At 59.9% G+C, this 17,560-nt stretch overlaps 1 protein-coding gene across 1 annotated transcript in view; it reads right to left on the minus strand.

Moving 5' to 3' along the window:
- Positions 1-12,597, minus strand: part of DSCAML1 (DS cell adhesion molecule like 1) — a 96,501-nt gene extending 83,904 nt beyond the window's left edge. The window contains 3 exon segments of the mRNA XM_041413866.1: positions 1,402-1,548; positions 3,933-4,250; positions 12,555-12,597. Coding sequence (XP_041269800.1) covers positions 1,402-1,548; positions 3,933-4,250; positions 12,555-12,597 — 508 coding nt within the window.
- Between the last annotated feature and the right edge of the window lie 4,963 nt (positions 12,598-17,560).

Raw genomic sequence — 17,560 nt, forward strand, 5'->3', positions numbered from 1 at the left:
ACTGCCACAGCAAACTGGGGAACGAGTCTGGTTGGGATCACACGATCTGGTTGGGATGCTCAGTTGGCAAACACACCGCTGAGCCCGCCGGCCACACGGGCTCCATCCTCCAGAATCCCAGAGCAAAAGATCCCCAAACCACGGAGGAAACAGCCCTGTGATGGACCTGAGTCCCACCCAGCCACGGCGGGCAGAGCATCACCTGCACTGCCCAAAACGCACCAGGAGCACCCCAGGGGATGGGCACTGCCAGCTCCTCCTTCCCAGGAATCCACCTCGTGTTCCCACACCCACAGACTGCCTGGCAAGGGCACGGTGCCCATCTGCCCCTGCCAAAGGGTGCCTGCCCAGCCCAGGCACCTCCAGGCACCTTGGCTGCACTCAGGGGGCACAGCCCACCAGCAAGGGTCACCACAGCCCCAGGAGAACGGGTCACCCCCTCCGGGTGAAGCACTTTGCTCCTTCAGCTCCTCTTGCAGCCCCAGCCCCGCTCCTGGAGGCCTCTGCTCCCCGTGGAGCAGCACCGGCGCTTTCTGACCTGTGAGCAAATATCAAGCACAGAGAGCTCACTTTGGGCAAAATCCTTTAATTCCCTCTGGATGCCCCGGGGGAAGCAGCTATTGATTGCTTCACTACCAGCTCGCACACGCTGTGCGTCGATAGCGGCTCCGCGGAGGAGCCACGAGGTCACCCCGGAACACGGGGACAGGGAGCTGTGCCCAGAGCCTGCCACAGCCAGGCAGGAACAGCTGCCAAAAAACCACAGGGAAATACCCAGGGGAAACCAGCCGGCCCTGCAGAGTCCCTGCACAGAGGTGAGGGGTGCTGTCCCTCCCACAGCCCCTTCCCCACAGCTCGCAGTGGGACACGGCCCAGGCCACGAGGCAGGGACATGGCACAGGCAGGCCAAGCAGGTTCCACCACAGGGAAAAGGGAGGTGATGGCATTTTGACCAAGCTACCCTTCCCGTGGTCGAATCAGTTGTGAAAATTGACAAGAAGAGGTGGAGTTTTGACTGGAGCATCATCCTGACAAGACAAACACCAGCCCTGGTGCAGCAGTCAGACACGGACAGCACGGGCAGGTGCTGTCCCTGCTGTCCAGGTGCCAGTGCCAGGTACCCAACACACCCTGCAGAAACCAGGATGGGCGCTGCCAAAATTACACTGAGCATTGCTCACCCCGGGGACACACGGCCAGGGCACCCAGGAGAGCCTGGGCACCTCACCTCTGCTCTCACCAGCAGCACTGTCCAGCCTGGAGCTGCAAAATCACCAATGAAAGCCTTTGCTGGGCAGCAAGACACAGACAACAAGCCAAAAACCAGACCCTCCACGACAGCAAATATCCCACGTGGCAAAGCAGGTGAGATTTCCAAGAGAAGAGGTGCTCCTCTCTTACCTGGGATGATAGAAACGGTGTCTTTCTCCCAGGATACAACGCTAACGTATTCCTGCACTGAGGAGGGGATGAGGCACTTGAAAACAGCCACGTTTCCACGCATCGACCTTTGGTCCTCCACCCGAACGGTGTACGGTTCCCTGAAAACTGTGGAGGAAAGCAGATGGTTGGTAGCATGACAGTGCTGGAGGAAAACACACTTCCTTTTGCTAGAATCCCACGTTTCCCAAACAAACCAACCCACCCAGCCACACGCCGCTTCCATCCCAGGCACCTTCCCGGGGAAGGAGGGGATTCTCTGCTGGGGAACGCGCTGCTGGGCTTGGGACAGAGGCACACCTGGCCCAGGTGCTGCTGCTGGGACCTGCCACAGTGCCCCAGTGTCACCTGAGCCTGCCAGACTCAGTGTGGGGACCCGTGACATTTTGTAGTTGTAATGTGCATTTCACCCCTGGATGCTGAAAATGCATCCTGGGAGAGACAGCTCGTGGCACAGAGCCTGGGACCCCCCTGAAGCCACTGCAGGAGCATTTGAGGCAAGCAGATGACAACTTTCCATGCTGCCAGCACGTGCCCTGTTTCTCAGGGAGATGCACATCCCTTTGACAGCTCCGTGCTGCTCCCTGGACCAGCAGCAGTGCTCCAGCAGCACCCACCTCAGCCTCTCCAGCAAGACAAAGAGACGTCACCCACCCCAGCAACACAGACACCACAAACTCCTGAAATTTAAGTACAAAATGCAGTTGAGGGTAGCACCATTTTTGCAGTGACAAAAACTGTGCCCTGCAGGACGTGGAGACATTGCCATCGTGACAAATACACGTTCACTTTGTCATCTGACAACTGGCCAGGGCAGGAGCAGCTCAACAAAGCCCCCAGCAGCCCCAGGAGGAAGGAAAGAAACCTCAGCAGCCCCAGAAGGAAGGAAAACCCTCCTTTCCAGAAGGAAGGTGTTTTCCCTGGGTGGGAAGTGCCTGTGGACATCCCACACCTCACACAGCCAGGCCCAGCATTCCCAGCCTGCTTTCTGGGCTTTCAGGGCTCCCTGCTCAGAGATGTGCCACAAGGGCACAGGGAGAAGCTGCACGGAAAGGGGATGCAAGAGCCAAAGCAGATTAACCAGCAAAAGCTTCCTTAATCACCTGGAGCTGAGGTTTATTCACAGGCTTTAAAGGCCAGCAGGGACCACGAGGAGCATCCTGAATGCTCCCTGCCACCACGAGCACCCCAGCTGGGGACAGACCCTGGGCACAGCCCCTGACCTGTGCCAGCCCCACAGCCAGGGCTCCTGCCAGCAGGAATAACCCCCAGGAGGGGTTATTTTGGGAATAACCCCCAGGAGGGCAGCACACAGCCACAACCAGCCCACGTAACCCTCTCCCCTGGCTGGAGAAATTTGCTCCATGCGCTCGCCAACAGCTTTCCCAAGACTTCCAGAGATTTTTTTTCCCCTCATATTTTCAGTTTCCAGTGCATTTTATTTTATTTCTTGCTTTCTCCAGCTGTAATTGGCTCTCTGTGCTGCACTGCTGTTAGGAAGCACTGGAGAGTGACTGGGATGTGGGATGGCCAGGAGGGAGCAGCAGCTGGGGAATGTTCCACCACCATTTCCAGTGCCAGAAAGGCAGAGCAGCTCCAGGAGCTGGAGACATCCTGGTGGCCCCACTGGACATCCACATCTGCTGATGCTGGGGAGGCTGAGCTGCCAGCCCAGCAGCAGGGCTGCATTCAGCCCTGCATGGAGAGCCGGGTGAGAGCCAGGATTCCCTCTCTGTGATCCCAGGGCAGCTCTGGGCTCGAGGGATCCCAGCAGAGCCACACCAGGAGAGCAGCAGCTCCACATTTACTACACCCCATCTGCTCCTCCAGCACGCTGTGGTTTATAGGTAACCTGAGAGTGCTGGTAAATAATTCACTCTGCAGAAGGGGGTTAATACCAATTTACTCCACAGTACAAGGTATTAAAATAAAAAACCCTGTAGTCACTTCTGTCACGTTCCCTCTGCTAGCCCCACTTTTAATAGGTTACATAATGAAGCCATTCCTGGGCTATTAGCCCTCCTCAACCTGGTCAATAATTTACTATAATGGCTTTTGGAATCAGCTCTTTGCCATATTCCTCCTTTTTTTATTTATTTAATTTTTTTTTGTTCTTAATAAGCCTTGGCAAGCTGAGGCTGGGTGCTGCAGTGGGAACTGGGCTGTGGGACACTGAGGGGGCCCCCAGCACTGACAGATGTGGCCCAGCCCCTCCCACAGCTGGGAAAAGTGGTTGGGTGAGACAATCCTGGCTCAGAAGGAGAGGAACTCTCCTGCCACCAGGCTGCAGCCACACCACGTCCTCCAGACACCCACTGGACACCTCCAAGCTGCACATCCCACCCAGTGCTCTGCCCTTCTCCCTGCTCCATCCTGCTGCAAGAACCCAAGGCGGGCAGCCTGGCATTTGAGGGGCCCCTGGCAGCCCACGGAGCAGAGCAGGGAGGAACCAGCCCCCCGTGCACGGCGCAGCCCCCACAGGCAGCTCCTACCTGCTTTGACACGGATGTTCGGGCTCCTGATCTTGCCAGCCGAGTTCTCTGCGGTGCAGAAGTAGTCGTTGTCGTGGATGAAGCTGTTGAAGGCTGATGGCGAGAAGGGGTAGAGCTGCAAAGTCCCATTGGCATGGACATGCCGGATGTGGGGCACATCGTAGATGTCATCACCTGTGGCCAGGTACCAGCGAAGGACGGCGCTGGGTGACCCTGCTGCCGGGCAGGGGATCACCACCCCCACTGTGCTGGAGAAGGTCACCTGCTGCAGGGAGTCGTTCACAAAGTAGAGGCTGGTTCCAACATCTTCAGCGCGTGCTGTGGGCAAAGCAGAGGCCACAACGGCACGGGGTCACTGCGGGGACCGCCGGGCCTGGTGGCACAGAGATCCCCCTGGCAGAGAGACCCCCTGGCACAGAGACCCCTCCCCCTGGCACAGAGACCTCCCTGGCACAGACATCCCCTGGCACAGAGACCCCCTGGCACAGAGATCCCCCTGGTACAGAGACCCCCATAACACAGAGACCCCTCCCCCTGGCACAGAGACACCCCTGGCACAGAGATCCCCGTGGTACCGAGACCCCCGTGACACAGAGACCCCTCCCCTGGAACAGAGACCCCCCCTGACACCAAGACCTCCCTGGCACAGAGACCCCTCAGCACAGAGAGCCCCCAGCACAGGGACCCCCCTGGCACAGAGAACCCCCAGCACAGAGAACCCCCAGCACAGCCCCTGAGCCCTGCGTGCGGAGAAGGGGAGCGCAGAGCATCCGTGCACGGCTGGAAGCACACAGGCCACCTTCACAGGCCAGCGCTCCTGCTGCCAGCACGGATCAGGGATCACAGGCACCTCGGCAGGACAGCCAGGGGCTGTGCAGGCGGGGATGGGCACCCCGGGCAGCCCCCGAGGCTTCCCCAGGGGTGCCCAGCTGGCACCGAGCACCCAGGGCCCCGAGGACAGCACGCCAAGCACTGCCACCAACACTGCTCCTCCTGCCAGCCCCGACATTCCTGTGAGCCCCCAGCCCAGAGCGGCCCCATCCAGCACACCCAGTGCCCACCACTGCCAGGCAGGGCAGAGACCTCCCCTGCCACCCTACCACTGCCTCCAAACCAGGAGAGGGATGGAAAACCGGGATCAGAGCTGCTCCCCTCTCCCAGAGCCACAGGCAGGGGAGCTCAGATCCACCTTGCCCTCAGCCTGAGCTTCTCCTGGGCACCCAAACGAGGGCTGAGGTGGGCTCAGGGACACAGTCCAGGCAGAGCTTGTGGCCACCTGCATGCCCAGGAGCAGCTCTCACCACTGGAGAACTTCATGGGAAGTAGGGAACGGACCTCTGCCCCCAACTCCTGCCCACTCTCCAGGACCACGAGCTCCTCCTTCCCAACCCAAGCTGGCAAAATTGGCTATAAATAAGGGAGAGGAGGCCCCCAGTCACTTAGATCCGCTTTCTTTTTTTAGCTGCACTCTTTCCAAGTGGGCGGAAGGACAGGGATCTGGGAAGGGCCCTCGGCGGGTGTATTAATAGCGCGGCTGAGCGCACGCCCGCGGTGCCGCAGAGCCAATAAGCAGATCAGCACCGTGCCGCCGGTTCAGAACGAGCCACGGGGGACCCTCCCTGACCTCGATTCCTAACTTGGGGAGGAGGGGACGGCAGCGGAGGGGAGAAGGAAAGCCTCACCCACGCGCCCGGGCTCCGCTGGCCCAAGGAAGGGTTGGCTGAGCGGCCACGGTCGCTCCGTCGCCGTGCCAAGCTTCTCCAGCCAGGTGCCCATCCTGCCTTGGTGCCATCAGCCCGACCCACTCAGGATGGCACACCCCGAGACGCCTCAGCCCTTCTTGGAGCAGAGTCCTCTCCATGCTTCTCCCAGCTGGATGTACAAGTTCACAGGTGCCTCTTTCGGCACCTGACTCTCGCTCTCTGTGTGCACCGCACAGGATCGTCCCCATAAACCACCAGGGTTCCTGCTGTGCCCACTCGGAGCCCTCTGTGCCAGAGAAAGGATGAGCTGATAGTCAGGCCCAGCTGTGCCACCACACGAGACAACCAATTTAGAGGTCACGAAACCATCTCCTCGTGTCGCCGCGCACCGGTTCCCTGTGTCCACACACGGGTGGAAGGAGACAAAGCCGTTTATTTTTCCCTCCCTGGCTGAGGAGCACCAAAGACGGACGGACAGAGGAGCAAAACTCCAGCTGAGCCTTTGCAGAGCCACGGGGCCACCGCTGGGCCCCGCAGATGTCATTTTGTGACATCTCCAGGCTGGTTTGTCGTCATGAATCAGCATTTCCCTTCATCCGAGCAGCGCGGTGCTTCTCCCAAATACATGAAAGGGAAAAAAAACGCACACTTGCAGGCAGAGGAAGGGAAACAAAGCCTGCACGAGCAGCACAGAGCTATTTGTGGCTGAGCCTGAGCTGAGCAGAAGATGGCTGGAGCCAGGGCACAGCAAAAGCCACCTTCAGCCGGGCTTTGGACCAAGGACATCTGGCTGTGCCCCGTGCTCCATCCAGGATCTCACCCCAGATCCCGCATTACAGCTCGAGAAGGCTCCTGGAGCACCCAGAACCTGCCAGGGAAACATCTTCACCCTCAGCAGCACCAGGAGGGTTCAGAGCTGGATGGGTGAGGGGCTGGGAGTGGAAAAATACCTCATAAACAGAGAAATTCAGATTACCCATAAAGCTTTTTCGGGTCAAAGGGGGAAAGGGATTTCTAATAGAAAATGGAGGTTATGGGATTGGCAATAGTTATGTGACAGACGTATAGAGTTAAATCCTCATAATCTCCTTTACCATTTAGCATTGAGCACCATCCTAATTCCATGTTTCATAAAACTGTCTCCAAATCACTGGGAGAGATTAAAAATTTAGAAATAGCACAGCAATATTTTTAAACCAGAAATCACTGCTCACATCTGGTCAGCTGTGCTGACCCTAACCTACATATCGAGGGCATTAATTCACATGAACCTGAGAGGAGGAGGCTGGCAGAGCTGAGATGGAACAGTTTCTGCTGGGAAGGCAGCCTGGAGCCCAGCCTGGCTCCAGCTGGGAGCTGCACCGAGCCCAGCACAGGGCTGGACACAGGCTGGCTCTGAAAGGCAGGTGCTTGAAGTTATCAGAGCTCAATCTTCCTAAATTGTGGTAAATTACAACCTAGAGCTATTGAAATATTAATATCTCTATTCGAGCTGGGAGAAGCAAGTCATTTTGCTATCATCCCTTCAGAATATTTACTAGTTTTGATGGCTGGACTTGCCAAGCTCCAGCGCCTTCGGTGACACAGCAAAGCACTGGGCTGTTCTGCAAGCACCTCCTTCCTCCAGAGAGGGGCCACAAACTGTCCCCAGGATGTGTCACCATGTCTGGCAGAGGGGCAGGAGTGTGCCCTGCCCGAGCAGCTCAGCAATGCCAGCACAAAACCTCCCAGGTTCTTTCCTCCCAGAAGAGCCCATCCTAAGAAGCAGATTTAGGAGCAGTCTCAGACAAGGGCCGGCTCCGTGCCAGCCAGGGCTCTTCCTCCCGAGATAAGAGGCTTTTCCTGCTCTCCGTGCATGCCCATCACCAGCCAGCCCCGAGCCCACCCAAAGCCAGCAAGCCCCTCAGAGCTGAGCACGGTGCTTTAGCTGGGGGGAAACCTCACAGAGCCGGGGAAATGCTGAGCAATTGGTGTCTTGTGCCATCCCCTGGGCAGGCACTGGACTGGGGGTCACCTTACCCCGCTGGCAGCAGTTTTCTGAGAGCCCCTTCCTGATCCTGGTGGTGACCCCAGCCCTGCTCCGAGGGGCTCCCCCCTGGAAAAACCCCACCCGTGGGGCTCCAGAGGGGCTGGAAGGGCCGGCAGGGATTCCCGAGCCGGCTGCAGGGATGCTGAGGAGAGCAGCAGGCTAATGGCCACCTCGCAGCTCATTTATTATCCTCATTAAGGGTGTTTGACACCTGCCCTGCTCAAGGAGAGAGCGGACCAAGGCCTGGCACCGGGAATTACAGGTAGGTGGCAAGTCCTGATGGTTCCTCCGTGCTGAAGAGAGGACAGTGATTCCATCACACCCTGCCTGCGCCTGGGGAACGCTGGAGGAGCCTCAGGCCTTGCCCTGAGCGAGCTCCCTCCCAGCCCTCATCCCCAGCACACCTGCACAGCCTTTGTGCCAGCGGAGGGAGCGACCTTGGGGTTGATGGAGCGGGAAGTGGCACTGCCAAGCGCCGTGGAAGGATGAGGAGGGAAGCAGCCGGGGCTGGTCCCTTCCGAGGGGAGCTCAGGGGTGCCTGGGAGAGCAGCACATCCTCCCGGGGTGTCACCTCCCCAGCGTGTGCCAGCCCTGAGGGTTAAACCGTGACTCCTGCACGCTGTGCCCCTCGGGAACCGGTCTCAGGGGGGTGGAAATCGTGTCAGGAAATGCCAAGCAGGGCCTGGGGCGTTCAGCTGGTGCCCAGCACAGCAGCAGGTACCTGCCACAGCATCTTCCCTGCCCTGGCACTGCAATTTGGCCTCCACACGAGTCCCACCCTGGTGGCACAGCCCCTCTGGCTCCAGCACCACGGTCCTTCCCGAGGTGACAAAGCAGAGAAGGAGCAAAGGAGAGGCTGCCTCTGGTCCTCTGTGGGTAAGGGCACGGCTCAAATGTGCTCCAAGAGCCTGCTCCTTAATGCATCTGCATGGAAATTAGGGCCTGAACCACCTCCAGCGATTACGACAGCACCCAGGCTGAGGCTGTAACCCTTGCCTGGGAAAAAAAGCTCTCCTGGCTGGATTCCTGCTTCCGGAACCTCCCGTGGCTGCTCCTGAGAGGCACCAGCCCCACCAAACTGTCCACACAGGGCTGACCCAGAGCTGGACATCCCCCAGCCCTGCCCCACCTCCCGAGCCCCCCAGCCTGGGGACCCTCAGCTCTGGGGGTGAGGAACGAGCGCAGGGGCCACAGGTGAGGGCCCCTCCCTCTCCCTCCAGAGCCACCTCCACGCCTTGGCCACGCTGAACACAACGCCTGAGGTCCCAAGGGGACATCGGTGACATTACCCAGCCAGAGTGACAGCACCGTGTCCCCAGGGAGGTCAAAGGAGAGGGCACGAGGGGTGGGCAAGGTGACACACCAGAGGCCACGCACGCCTGGCCTTGGGCTCCCTCCACAATGGCCAGGCCACGCTCCCAGGGCATCACAACCCGCTCGGTGGCTTTGCAAGGTGGAGAGCAGGATTGCCACCACAGGAGAGCACACCTGGGCAAGCCCTGCCAGCTCCTCACCTCCTCCCCGTCCCCTCCGAGCCGTGCTGGCTCCCCTCTCAGGGCCAGGAGCTGCCGCAGCCCTTCCCAGGCGCAGCTGGGAGCAGGCAGGAGCACGAGCCTGGAAATGGAATTCCTGAACGTTTGGTGCGGCTCTGCCGGCGGATGATGGCGGCAGCCTGCGCGTGCTGGGGGATGTTTCTGCGGGATCCACGAGCAGGGAGAGGGTGACTCCCAAACCCTGATTATGTAAAGACCAAGAGCTGGCTACCAGCGAGATTCCAGAGGCGAGGAACGCTCTGCACCCAGAGCTGCCCCTGCGCGTCCTCCCCGAACAGCAGCCTTCCTCCTTGGTGCCCGCCGTGGAAGTGGCACGGTGTAACGCGCTGCCCGCTCGGCTGCCAGGTGCCTCCATGTCACCCGAGGCGCGGCTCAGCCTCGCCTGCTGCCATGTCACAATTCCTGCCACAAAGACTTCCAGCTTTATTCTCGCCCTCGGCTCGCCAGCTGCTCCAGAGAAGGACGGAGCGCTGCCCATCCATCCCCCCGGCACACGGGGCACACGGGCAGGGATCCTGGCACCCCAACAGCGAGGTGCTGGAGCCACGGCTGCCCCAAGGCATGCCCCAAGCTCCAGAAGGGCTGTTCCACAGCACACCGCTGGCGCTCGCCCCTCGCACAAGGCACAGCCTCTTCCTGCAGAGGACAAACACCCGGGAGCACCAGGGTGCCTTTATCCACTCCCCATGCCAAGGCAGCGGCAGCCCAGAGCCCACGCCAGGCGCAGGTAAAGGCTCTGGGCGAGCCGCCACGGTGGCTCCTGGTGCTGGGAAATTTTGGCAGGATAAACAAGCGCCGGGCACGGCGAGGAGCTGAGCACTGCAGGCTTCTCCTCCGTGCATTTAATGAGGTTTCCATGTTTCATTTCAGAGACAAACGAGCGCTGTGCCACACTGGGGGGCCGAGATGGGAGAGATTAGAAACCGCGAGCTGCACCGTTCGCTGCGCCCAGCGCGGGAACATCATGTAAATATAATGCCAATATAAATCAGGCGGCAGAGCCATCCAGCAACACCACGCAGGGAGACGCTTCCCTGGCTCCCAGCCTCTCAGTTGTGGCCAGTCCGTTCCTCATCACACCACTCGCCTCCCCTCTGCCTGCCAGACCATCTCGCTGCTCAACTCTCCGCTTGCCAACCACCCGTTTCTGTTTATTTCATAAACGGGGGCAGAAATAAGCAGCGACAGCCTGTCAAGGGATTTCTAAACTTCAGGGGTCCCTTGGATCAAATGTTTATCTGCTTTCGGTTCATACTTGAGCTCTTGTTCTACAGCAGGAGCACGTTAAAAGGATGTGCTTCGATGCCCAGAAATATTAAGTATCTGAAAGGTTTATCATGCATTAAGCAATTCATTTTTTTTTATCCTATTATTCTAATGAAACTTCCATTGTATTGCTGTCCTCTCTCTGGAACCGCTTCGTGTTAACACTTTGCATCACCAGGACTGTTCAATGCTGAAGATATCTTTTAATTTTTTTTTTTTTTTTTAAGAAATAAAATGTAAAATGAGGCCACGAGGAGTAGTGCTAATGGAGGCTTTTAATTTGCTCCTCTCCAAAGAGATAGCTCTGTGGGAAGAGATCCCTTTTCCAAGAAGCTGGGACTGAAAAGATGCAAAAAGCAATAAACCACTGCAGCTCTTTATTATTTTGACTATTGGGGGTCGAAAGGAATCATGGCATCCTCGACGGTTGTTTGTTTCCAGGTTTGTTTTTTTCCTTTTAGCACGGTAAAAAATGCAAATGTAAGCAAAGCAGACGCTGGCACGTTCAGCTCAGCAGCTCTGAAGCACAATAGCGATTTTGGGTAAAGCTCCCAAAAGCAGCTTCACCCCAGCTCGAATAAAGCAGCTATTCCATAATTAATAATTGATGGAATAATTGATCATCACCACACGACTGGAGAGGGTGCCCTATTAAACCTCAGTAAATATTTTTCATTGGATTAACATTCAGCTAACGGGGTAATGGGCAGCAAGAGAGGTCTCATGCAAGGAAGCAGCTCCGTCCCCTTTCTTTCACTTTCCTCATTTCCTAAAATTTCCCCCTTGCTGTTCTCAAATGTCACAGACGATAATTAGGGCAAATGTCATTTTCCATCCTCCGAGCAGACAATTTTCCAAGAGGTGGGCGCTTCCAGCACCCGCATCCGCAGGTCGGGTGGTGGGCAAAGAGGTAATTTATTACAGAAACATAATTAAAAATTCCCGCAGATCCGGAAATGGGCAATTCCTTTATGTAACACGGATCGATTGTTGTAACAAACGCAGTGGGATTTAAGTGCCCGTGCTCCACGCAGCTCCTGCCTCTCTTTAATTGCATCTAGAGCAGAGACTCGCTTAGAGTATCACCTCGCTGGATGTGGGCAGCATCCACTTAATGCCCAACTTTAAATTAATCTGTAATCTTGCAGCGTGTGTCTCCTTGACACGCTTGTTCCGCGGTTCTCCCCATCCCCCCCACCCCCCCCCATATATGATTTATCTATCATCTGATTGATGCCAAACCGTTGGGTTACACTTCACACAGCATTCCTAGGGGGAAGGATGCGAATTTTAAGGCATGGCTGGGTTTTGCCTGCTGACGGGATCAGACTGAGAAGCGCTCGGGAGACGCGGAGCGCTCGGTCCCGGCGAGGCCCCGCCGGAGGATGCTGCGCCCGTCGGTGCGGGGTCCCGGCCGCCCCCGCCGCCCCGGGGGCTCGGCCGCGGAGCCGCTCCGGGATGCGCCGGCACCGAGCGGCCCCGTTCCGCGCTCCGAGCCCCGCTCCGCGCTCCGAGCCCCGCGCCGCGCCGTCCGGGGCGAGCGCTCCGGCAGAGCGCACCGACAACCCCGGCCACTCGGGGAGGGCGCAGCGAGAGCGCGGCACCGAGAGCCGCGGAACCCCGGGGAGGGCGCACCGAGAGCTCAGCAAGGCGCACCGAGAGCTCCGGGACCCCGGGGAGGGCGCACCGAGCGGCGCAGCGAGAGCGCGGCACCGAGAGCCGCGGAACCCCGGGGAGGGCGCACCGAGAGCTCAGCAAGGCGCACCGAGAGCTCCGGGACCCCGGGGAGGGCGCACCGAGAGCTCAGCAAGGCGCACCGAGAGCTCCGGGACCCCGGGGAGGGCGCACCGAGCGCCCGGAGACCCCGCGGAGGGCATATCGAGATCCCAGCAGGGCTCACCGAAACCCTCGCGACGCCGGTGAGGGCGCACCGAGAGCCCCGGGACCCCGGGGAGGGCGCACCGAGAGATGCGGGACCGCCAAACGGAGCACCGAGAGCCCCGGGGAGGGGGCAGCCCGTGCCACCCGCCCGGTCCCGCTGCCGGGGACCCCCGCCGCCGCCCGCACGTACCTTTCGGCAAAGAGTACAGCAGGAGAAAAGTTACCAGCCACATGCCATACAGAGCAGCTCTGGCCCCGGGCTGCGGCGCAATTGCGGAGGTGCGGTGCCCCGGCGTGCCGCGCTCCTGCCGCCGCTGCCAGCCCGGCTGAGGTGCCCAGCGCCGCTCCCGCTCCGCCCCGCTCCGCTCCCGCCCGTGGGCCGGGCTCCCGCCCGCGCCCGCCCCCCCCGAGCCGCGCAGGGCTGGGGGCGGCCGCGGCCCCCGCCGGCCGAGCCCCTTCCTCCTCCTCCTCGGCGTGCGCAAGGGCCGGCAGAGCCCCTGGCCGCCCCCGAGCCGCGCTGCCCCGCGCTCCCCCAGCCCCGCGAAGCCGCACCGCGCAGCCTTGCCCCGGCTGAGCCCTGTCCTGGCCGCAGGGATGCGGGCGAGCAACGCGGCTGGGCCACCCGGGGCTCGCACCGGCACTCCTCCTGCTCCCCGGGCCTCCCGCGCGCTGGGGACAAAAGCAATACAGAGGTTTGGGTGGGAAGGGACCTTGCAGACCACGGGGACACCTTTCAGGTTGCTCCAAGCTTTGTCCAGCGTGGTTTTGGACACTTCTGAGGGTGGGAGAGCCGGGCTCCGGCAGCCCTTGCTGCTCCCGTGAGAGGGGACACGAGCGAGACAGGGCCAGAAGATTCATTACACATTCATCCCTCCAGCCAGCAAATAACAAACAAATACCAGCTAATGCTTTACTTTGGGGTGTATTTATCCAAGGCTTAGCTCAAGCCGAAGCTTGTACTCCCCAAGACTTAGTCACACCAAAGCCAATTTGTCTGGACCGTTAGAGCATTCAGAGTGTCTTTTCTTGAAGTGATTATAGCAGGTTTTCTTTGCTTTCCAAAACAGCCTTTACAAGCCCAATTTGTTGGAAAATAAACAGAAAGAAAGATTAAAGCATTCAGATTTCAAACAAAACAACCAGCAGGAAAAACATTACGTTTGGATTTTTAAAAAAGCGCTGTTTAGATTTAATTGAAAACGCTACTATCGTCACGGAAATTGGGAAAACAACAGCCCCGTGGCCATTTCCAGCCCTCGTGGATTCACTGCAAGCATTCACACCTAGAGGTCCCCTGAAGAGGGGTACCCCTGGGTGGGAAGTTCCCATTTCAGAGCAGGGACATGGCCAAAGGACACAGAGAAGCTGCCAGGACTCAGTGTCCTCCCTGCCCACCCCGTGTCCCCTGTCCCCTCCCTGCTCCAGGCCACGCTGTCATCTCAGTGACCAGCACAGCGAGGCCACTGCCCCCTGCCCAGCCCTCATTGCCAGCAGCAGAAACAGGGGCAAACACCGTGCCCATGCTGCGCGGGTCTGCCACACCACAGCCTTCCCTCCCCCTCCTCCTCCTCCTCCCCAAGGATGTGCCTCCTCTTCCTCGGTGCTGCCGAGCTCAGTAGCGCCGTCACCACCCCCTCCCCAGCCCGTTCCCAGGCCACCTCAGCGGCTCGTGGGTGTCACAGCCCTCCCACGCGGGCACGTGCCGCTCGCCAGCCCCACGCTCGCACCCCTGGCCGGCGTCCCGAGGGGCGGCGAGGCAGCAGCTGATGCACACGCGGTGCCCACACACCCCTCCGAGGTGCATTTCAGTCGCCACCTACATCGCCGTGCAGATGTTCGCTGATACTTCGCGGGGAAATTGGTATGCAGGCCCATACCCAGGCAAGCGGCAAAGCCCGGGCTCTGGGGAGCCCCAGCCACATGCCAGGCATCTGCCCCCTTCCCTCCCCGGCAGCTGCTGCAGGATGGCAGCACAGCCCGGCCCAGCCTGCTCGCAGCGAGCTGCCAGCCCCGGAACCTGCTGCAGCACTTTGCAAACCAGCACAAGGCGCGTCGGCCTCAGGTGTGATCGGTACCCTCCTACACTGGGGAGTGAATGGAACGGGGATGTGGGGGCTGGCAGGGCACTCGCTGGCACAGCACCCACGGGGCCCCACATATCCCTGTGTGAGGCATGTGAGCAGGGGGAGTAAATGCTGCTCACCCGTTCATTTTTAGCTCCCGTGGCTGCTCAGCAGCTCTCGTGAGTTTCCTCACCATGCCCAGCTCGAAGGATCAACCCAGCACCCTGACCTGCCCCACCAAGGGCTCCTTCCTCCAGGACAGGAGCTGCTGGGAGCAGCACCAGAGTGGAAACAAGGCTGGCAGGGTGAGCGCTCAGCCCGGCTCACACTGGGGGAGCCCTGGCGAGTCCTTGAGCCGCCGGTGCCGTTCACTCCTGCCCTGTTTGCTCCTCCACGGATGGCTCAGCCCAGGCCCTGTGGATCACTCAGCCCAGGCCCTGTGGATCACTCAGCCCAGGTCCTTTGGATCGCTCAGCCCAGGCCGTGTGGATCGCTCAGCCCAGGCCCTGTGGATGGCTCAGCCCAGGCCCTGTGGATGGCTCAGCCCAGGCCCCATGGATCGCTCAGCCCAGGCCCTCTGGATGGCTCAGCCCAGGTCCCTTGGATCGCTCAGCCCAGGCCCTGTGGATAGCTCAGCCCAGGCCCTGTGGATTGCTCAGCCCAGGCCCCATGGATCGCTCAGCCCAGGCCCCTTGCATCACTCAGCCCAGGCCCTGTGGATGGCTCAGCCCAGGCCCTCTGCCAGCTCGCTGAGCCCAGGCACACGTGCAGGACTGGCAGCACCGGGCAAGCAGCCAGAGCTCCCGGAGCAGGAGCTCCTGCCAGCCCACACCTGGGTCTCAGCCCTCGCCCAGCAGCCAGGCACCGTTTGGGGACAGAAGCCCCTCGTTTGGATGCGCACAGGAAGCGTTTGTGTGTCGCCTTTGCATGCGCAAAGCCCTCAAAGCTGGTGTCCTGCTAGCAACCAGAGCTGCATCGTGTGCTTCGTGTGGCTGTGATGAGGAAAGGCAGGAAATCTCCACGGTAATTCTTTGGGCAGTGCTGACCTGCTCTTCGGCAGCGCAGGCGGCTCGCAGGAAGCCAGGCCAGCAGTGGCTCATGAGAAGAAGCCATCTCAGGCTGTCTGTAGCCACTGCCCTGCTCCCAGGCAGCCAGCAGCCTGCCAGAGCCAGCAGCCTGCCCAGCTGCACGGTTCAAAGGTGAAGCTCACATTCAGGAATTAATTCCCTGGCCCAAACTCTGCATGAGACACAGGAGAAACGATAGCAACGCATGCCCACACACAGCTCTGAGCCCAGCAGGCTCCAGGAGGAGGGACCCTCTGTGCTTCACCACAGCAGAAATTGCACAGGGGGGTCCTGCTGCCTCCCCTGAGGGCATGGGGCATCCTGCAGCGCTTTGAAAACAGCCCCCCACTTCAATCTCCACCTTCCCTGGCATTTCTTCTGCCTCTGGGCAGAATTACACTCGGCCCCAGGCTACCCCAGAGCTCTGGGGATTACCGCAGAGTCCCGTTAGCCAGTGAGGTGTTTCCCCCTAAAGGCAATTCTCCCACTAATACTCCAAAACCCCACTCTCCTGCGGACACACAGAGGAGAACAGCCGAGGGGAGGGTCGGCACAGCACCCCCAGTCCCAGCCGCAGGCTGTGCCCCGTGCTGGCCACAGGCGCTGCAGCCTGCATCCCTGCGGCCAGGACACACCTCACCCCCGCCGGGCCCCAGCCCCGTGCCCTCGGCCGCCCTCGCAGACAAATCCCCGGAGGAAGCGGTCATTAAAACAACAGGGCTACTTATCTGTCTGGAGCCGATTGCCGCAAAGCACTTCCCACGCATCGCCAACTTACCCTCGCAGCACCTCTCCGAGCAGGGCCAGCCCGCCGTGACCCCTCACTGGACACCCTGGCCCACAGGGACAAAGAGCTGCGTCCTGCACAGCCCCTGCTGCCAGCCCAGTCCCACCAATCACGCTGTGGGGGTAATTGCAGGATGGGTTTCAGCTAATTTCTGGGTACATCTGTGTGGAAGAGGGCTGGGCATGCCCTGGTGGGATTCCTTCCAGCAAAACCTGTCCTGGAACCCCGTGCCCCTCCTCCCAATTTGCCCCCAACCCCAAGGCTGGCCCTGTGTGGATGCTGAGAGGGGAAGGACCCCACCTGGCCTGTGGCTGCAGCCCCCAGTGCCTCAGTTTCCCCAGTGGCAGAGGGGAGCAGGCGGCTGCCACATGGAGGAAAAACGCCCTGAAGGTGGCCAGGGGCTTGACCCTCAGTAAAACCTGTACAAACAGGTGCCAGCAGGTCAATATACCCTAAAACCACATCCTGCTCGAGTCCTTTGGGTCGTGCACTGCAGGAACATCCCTGGCACTCGTGACTGTGAACAGACAGCGACACGGAAACGGGGAACAGCTTAAACCTTCCATCCCAAAGCATCCTGCGGCTCTGTTCCCTGCGGAGGGCTCCGCGTGCCCCGTGCCCCGAGCCCGAATCCCTAGCCGGGCAGCCGGCAAGGAAAGGAAAAGCCGGCTTCCCAAGGAAAAGCCTTTTTCCGGCAAGAAGCTGGGATTTGGTTCCCTCTAGTGTCGCCGCGCTCCGCGGCTGAGCGGGGACCGGGGGAGCGGGGACAGGGCCAGGGGGCTTCACCGAGGAGAGCCCGTGTGGGGAGGAGAGCAGGGACCCCGGCCTCGCCAGCTCCAGCTGCTTTGCACAGTTTTAGCAAGCTCCAGGCGCTAAACAGGCTGCCCAGGGCAGCGGTGGAGGGATTTAAAGCAGGATTTAAAAGACAGATGTGTACAGATGTGACCCCTGGGGACAGGGTTTAGTGCTGGCCTTGGCAGCGTTGGTTAATGGACTTGGATGGTCTTAGAGGGGTTTTCCAACCTCTGTGATTCCAAGGTGCAGTCCTGAGACACATGGGCTGGGTTCATGGGGACCCTCCTTTGCTTCCAGCCACGTCCCACCGTGAATTCCACTGTAAATCCCACGGGAAGAGCCAGCCTGTCCCTCCTGGGCTGCACTCCCACAGCATCGCTGCCTTGGGCAGTTACTCCCACTCCCCTCCTCTTTGGGGCACGTGTGGCATGGGAATGGGGGCTGCAGTGCCTTTCCTGGGGCTGGAGGGTAATTCCAGCCCGTG

This window comes from Onychostruthus taczanowskii, unplaced genomic scaffold (genome assembly GCF_017590055.1).
Source record: "Onychostruthus taczanowskii isolate IOZ18803 unplaced genomic scaffold, ASM1759005v1 scaffold43, whole genome shotgun sequence".
NCBI lineage: Eukaryota > Metazoa > Chordata > Aves > Passeriformes > Passeridae > Onychostruthus > Onychostruthus taczanowskii.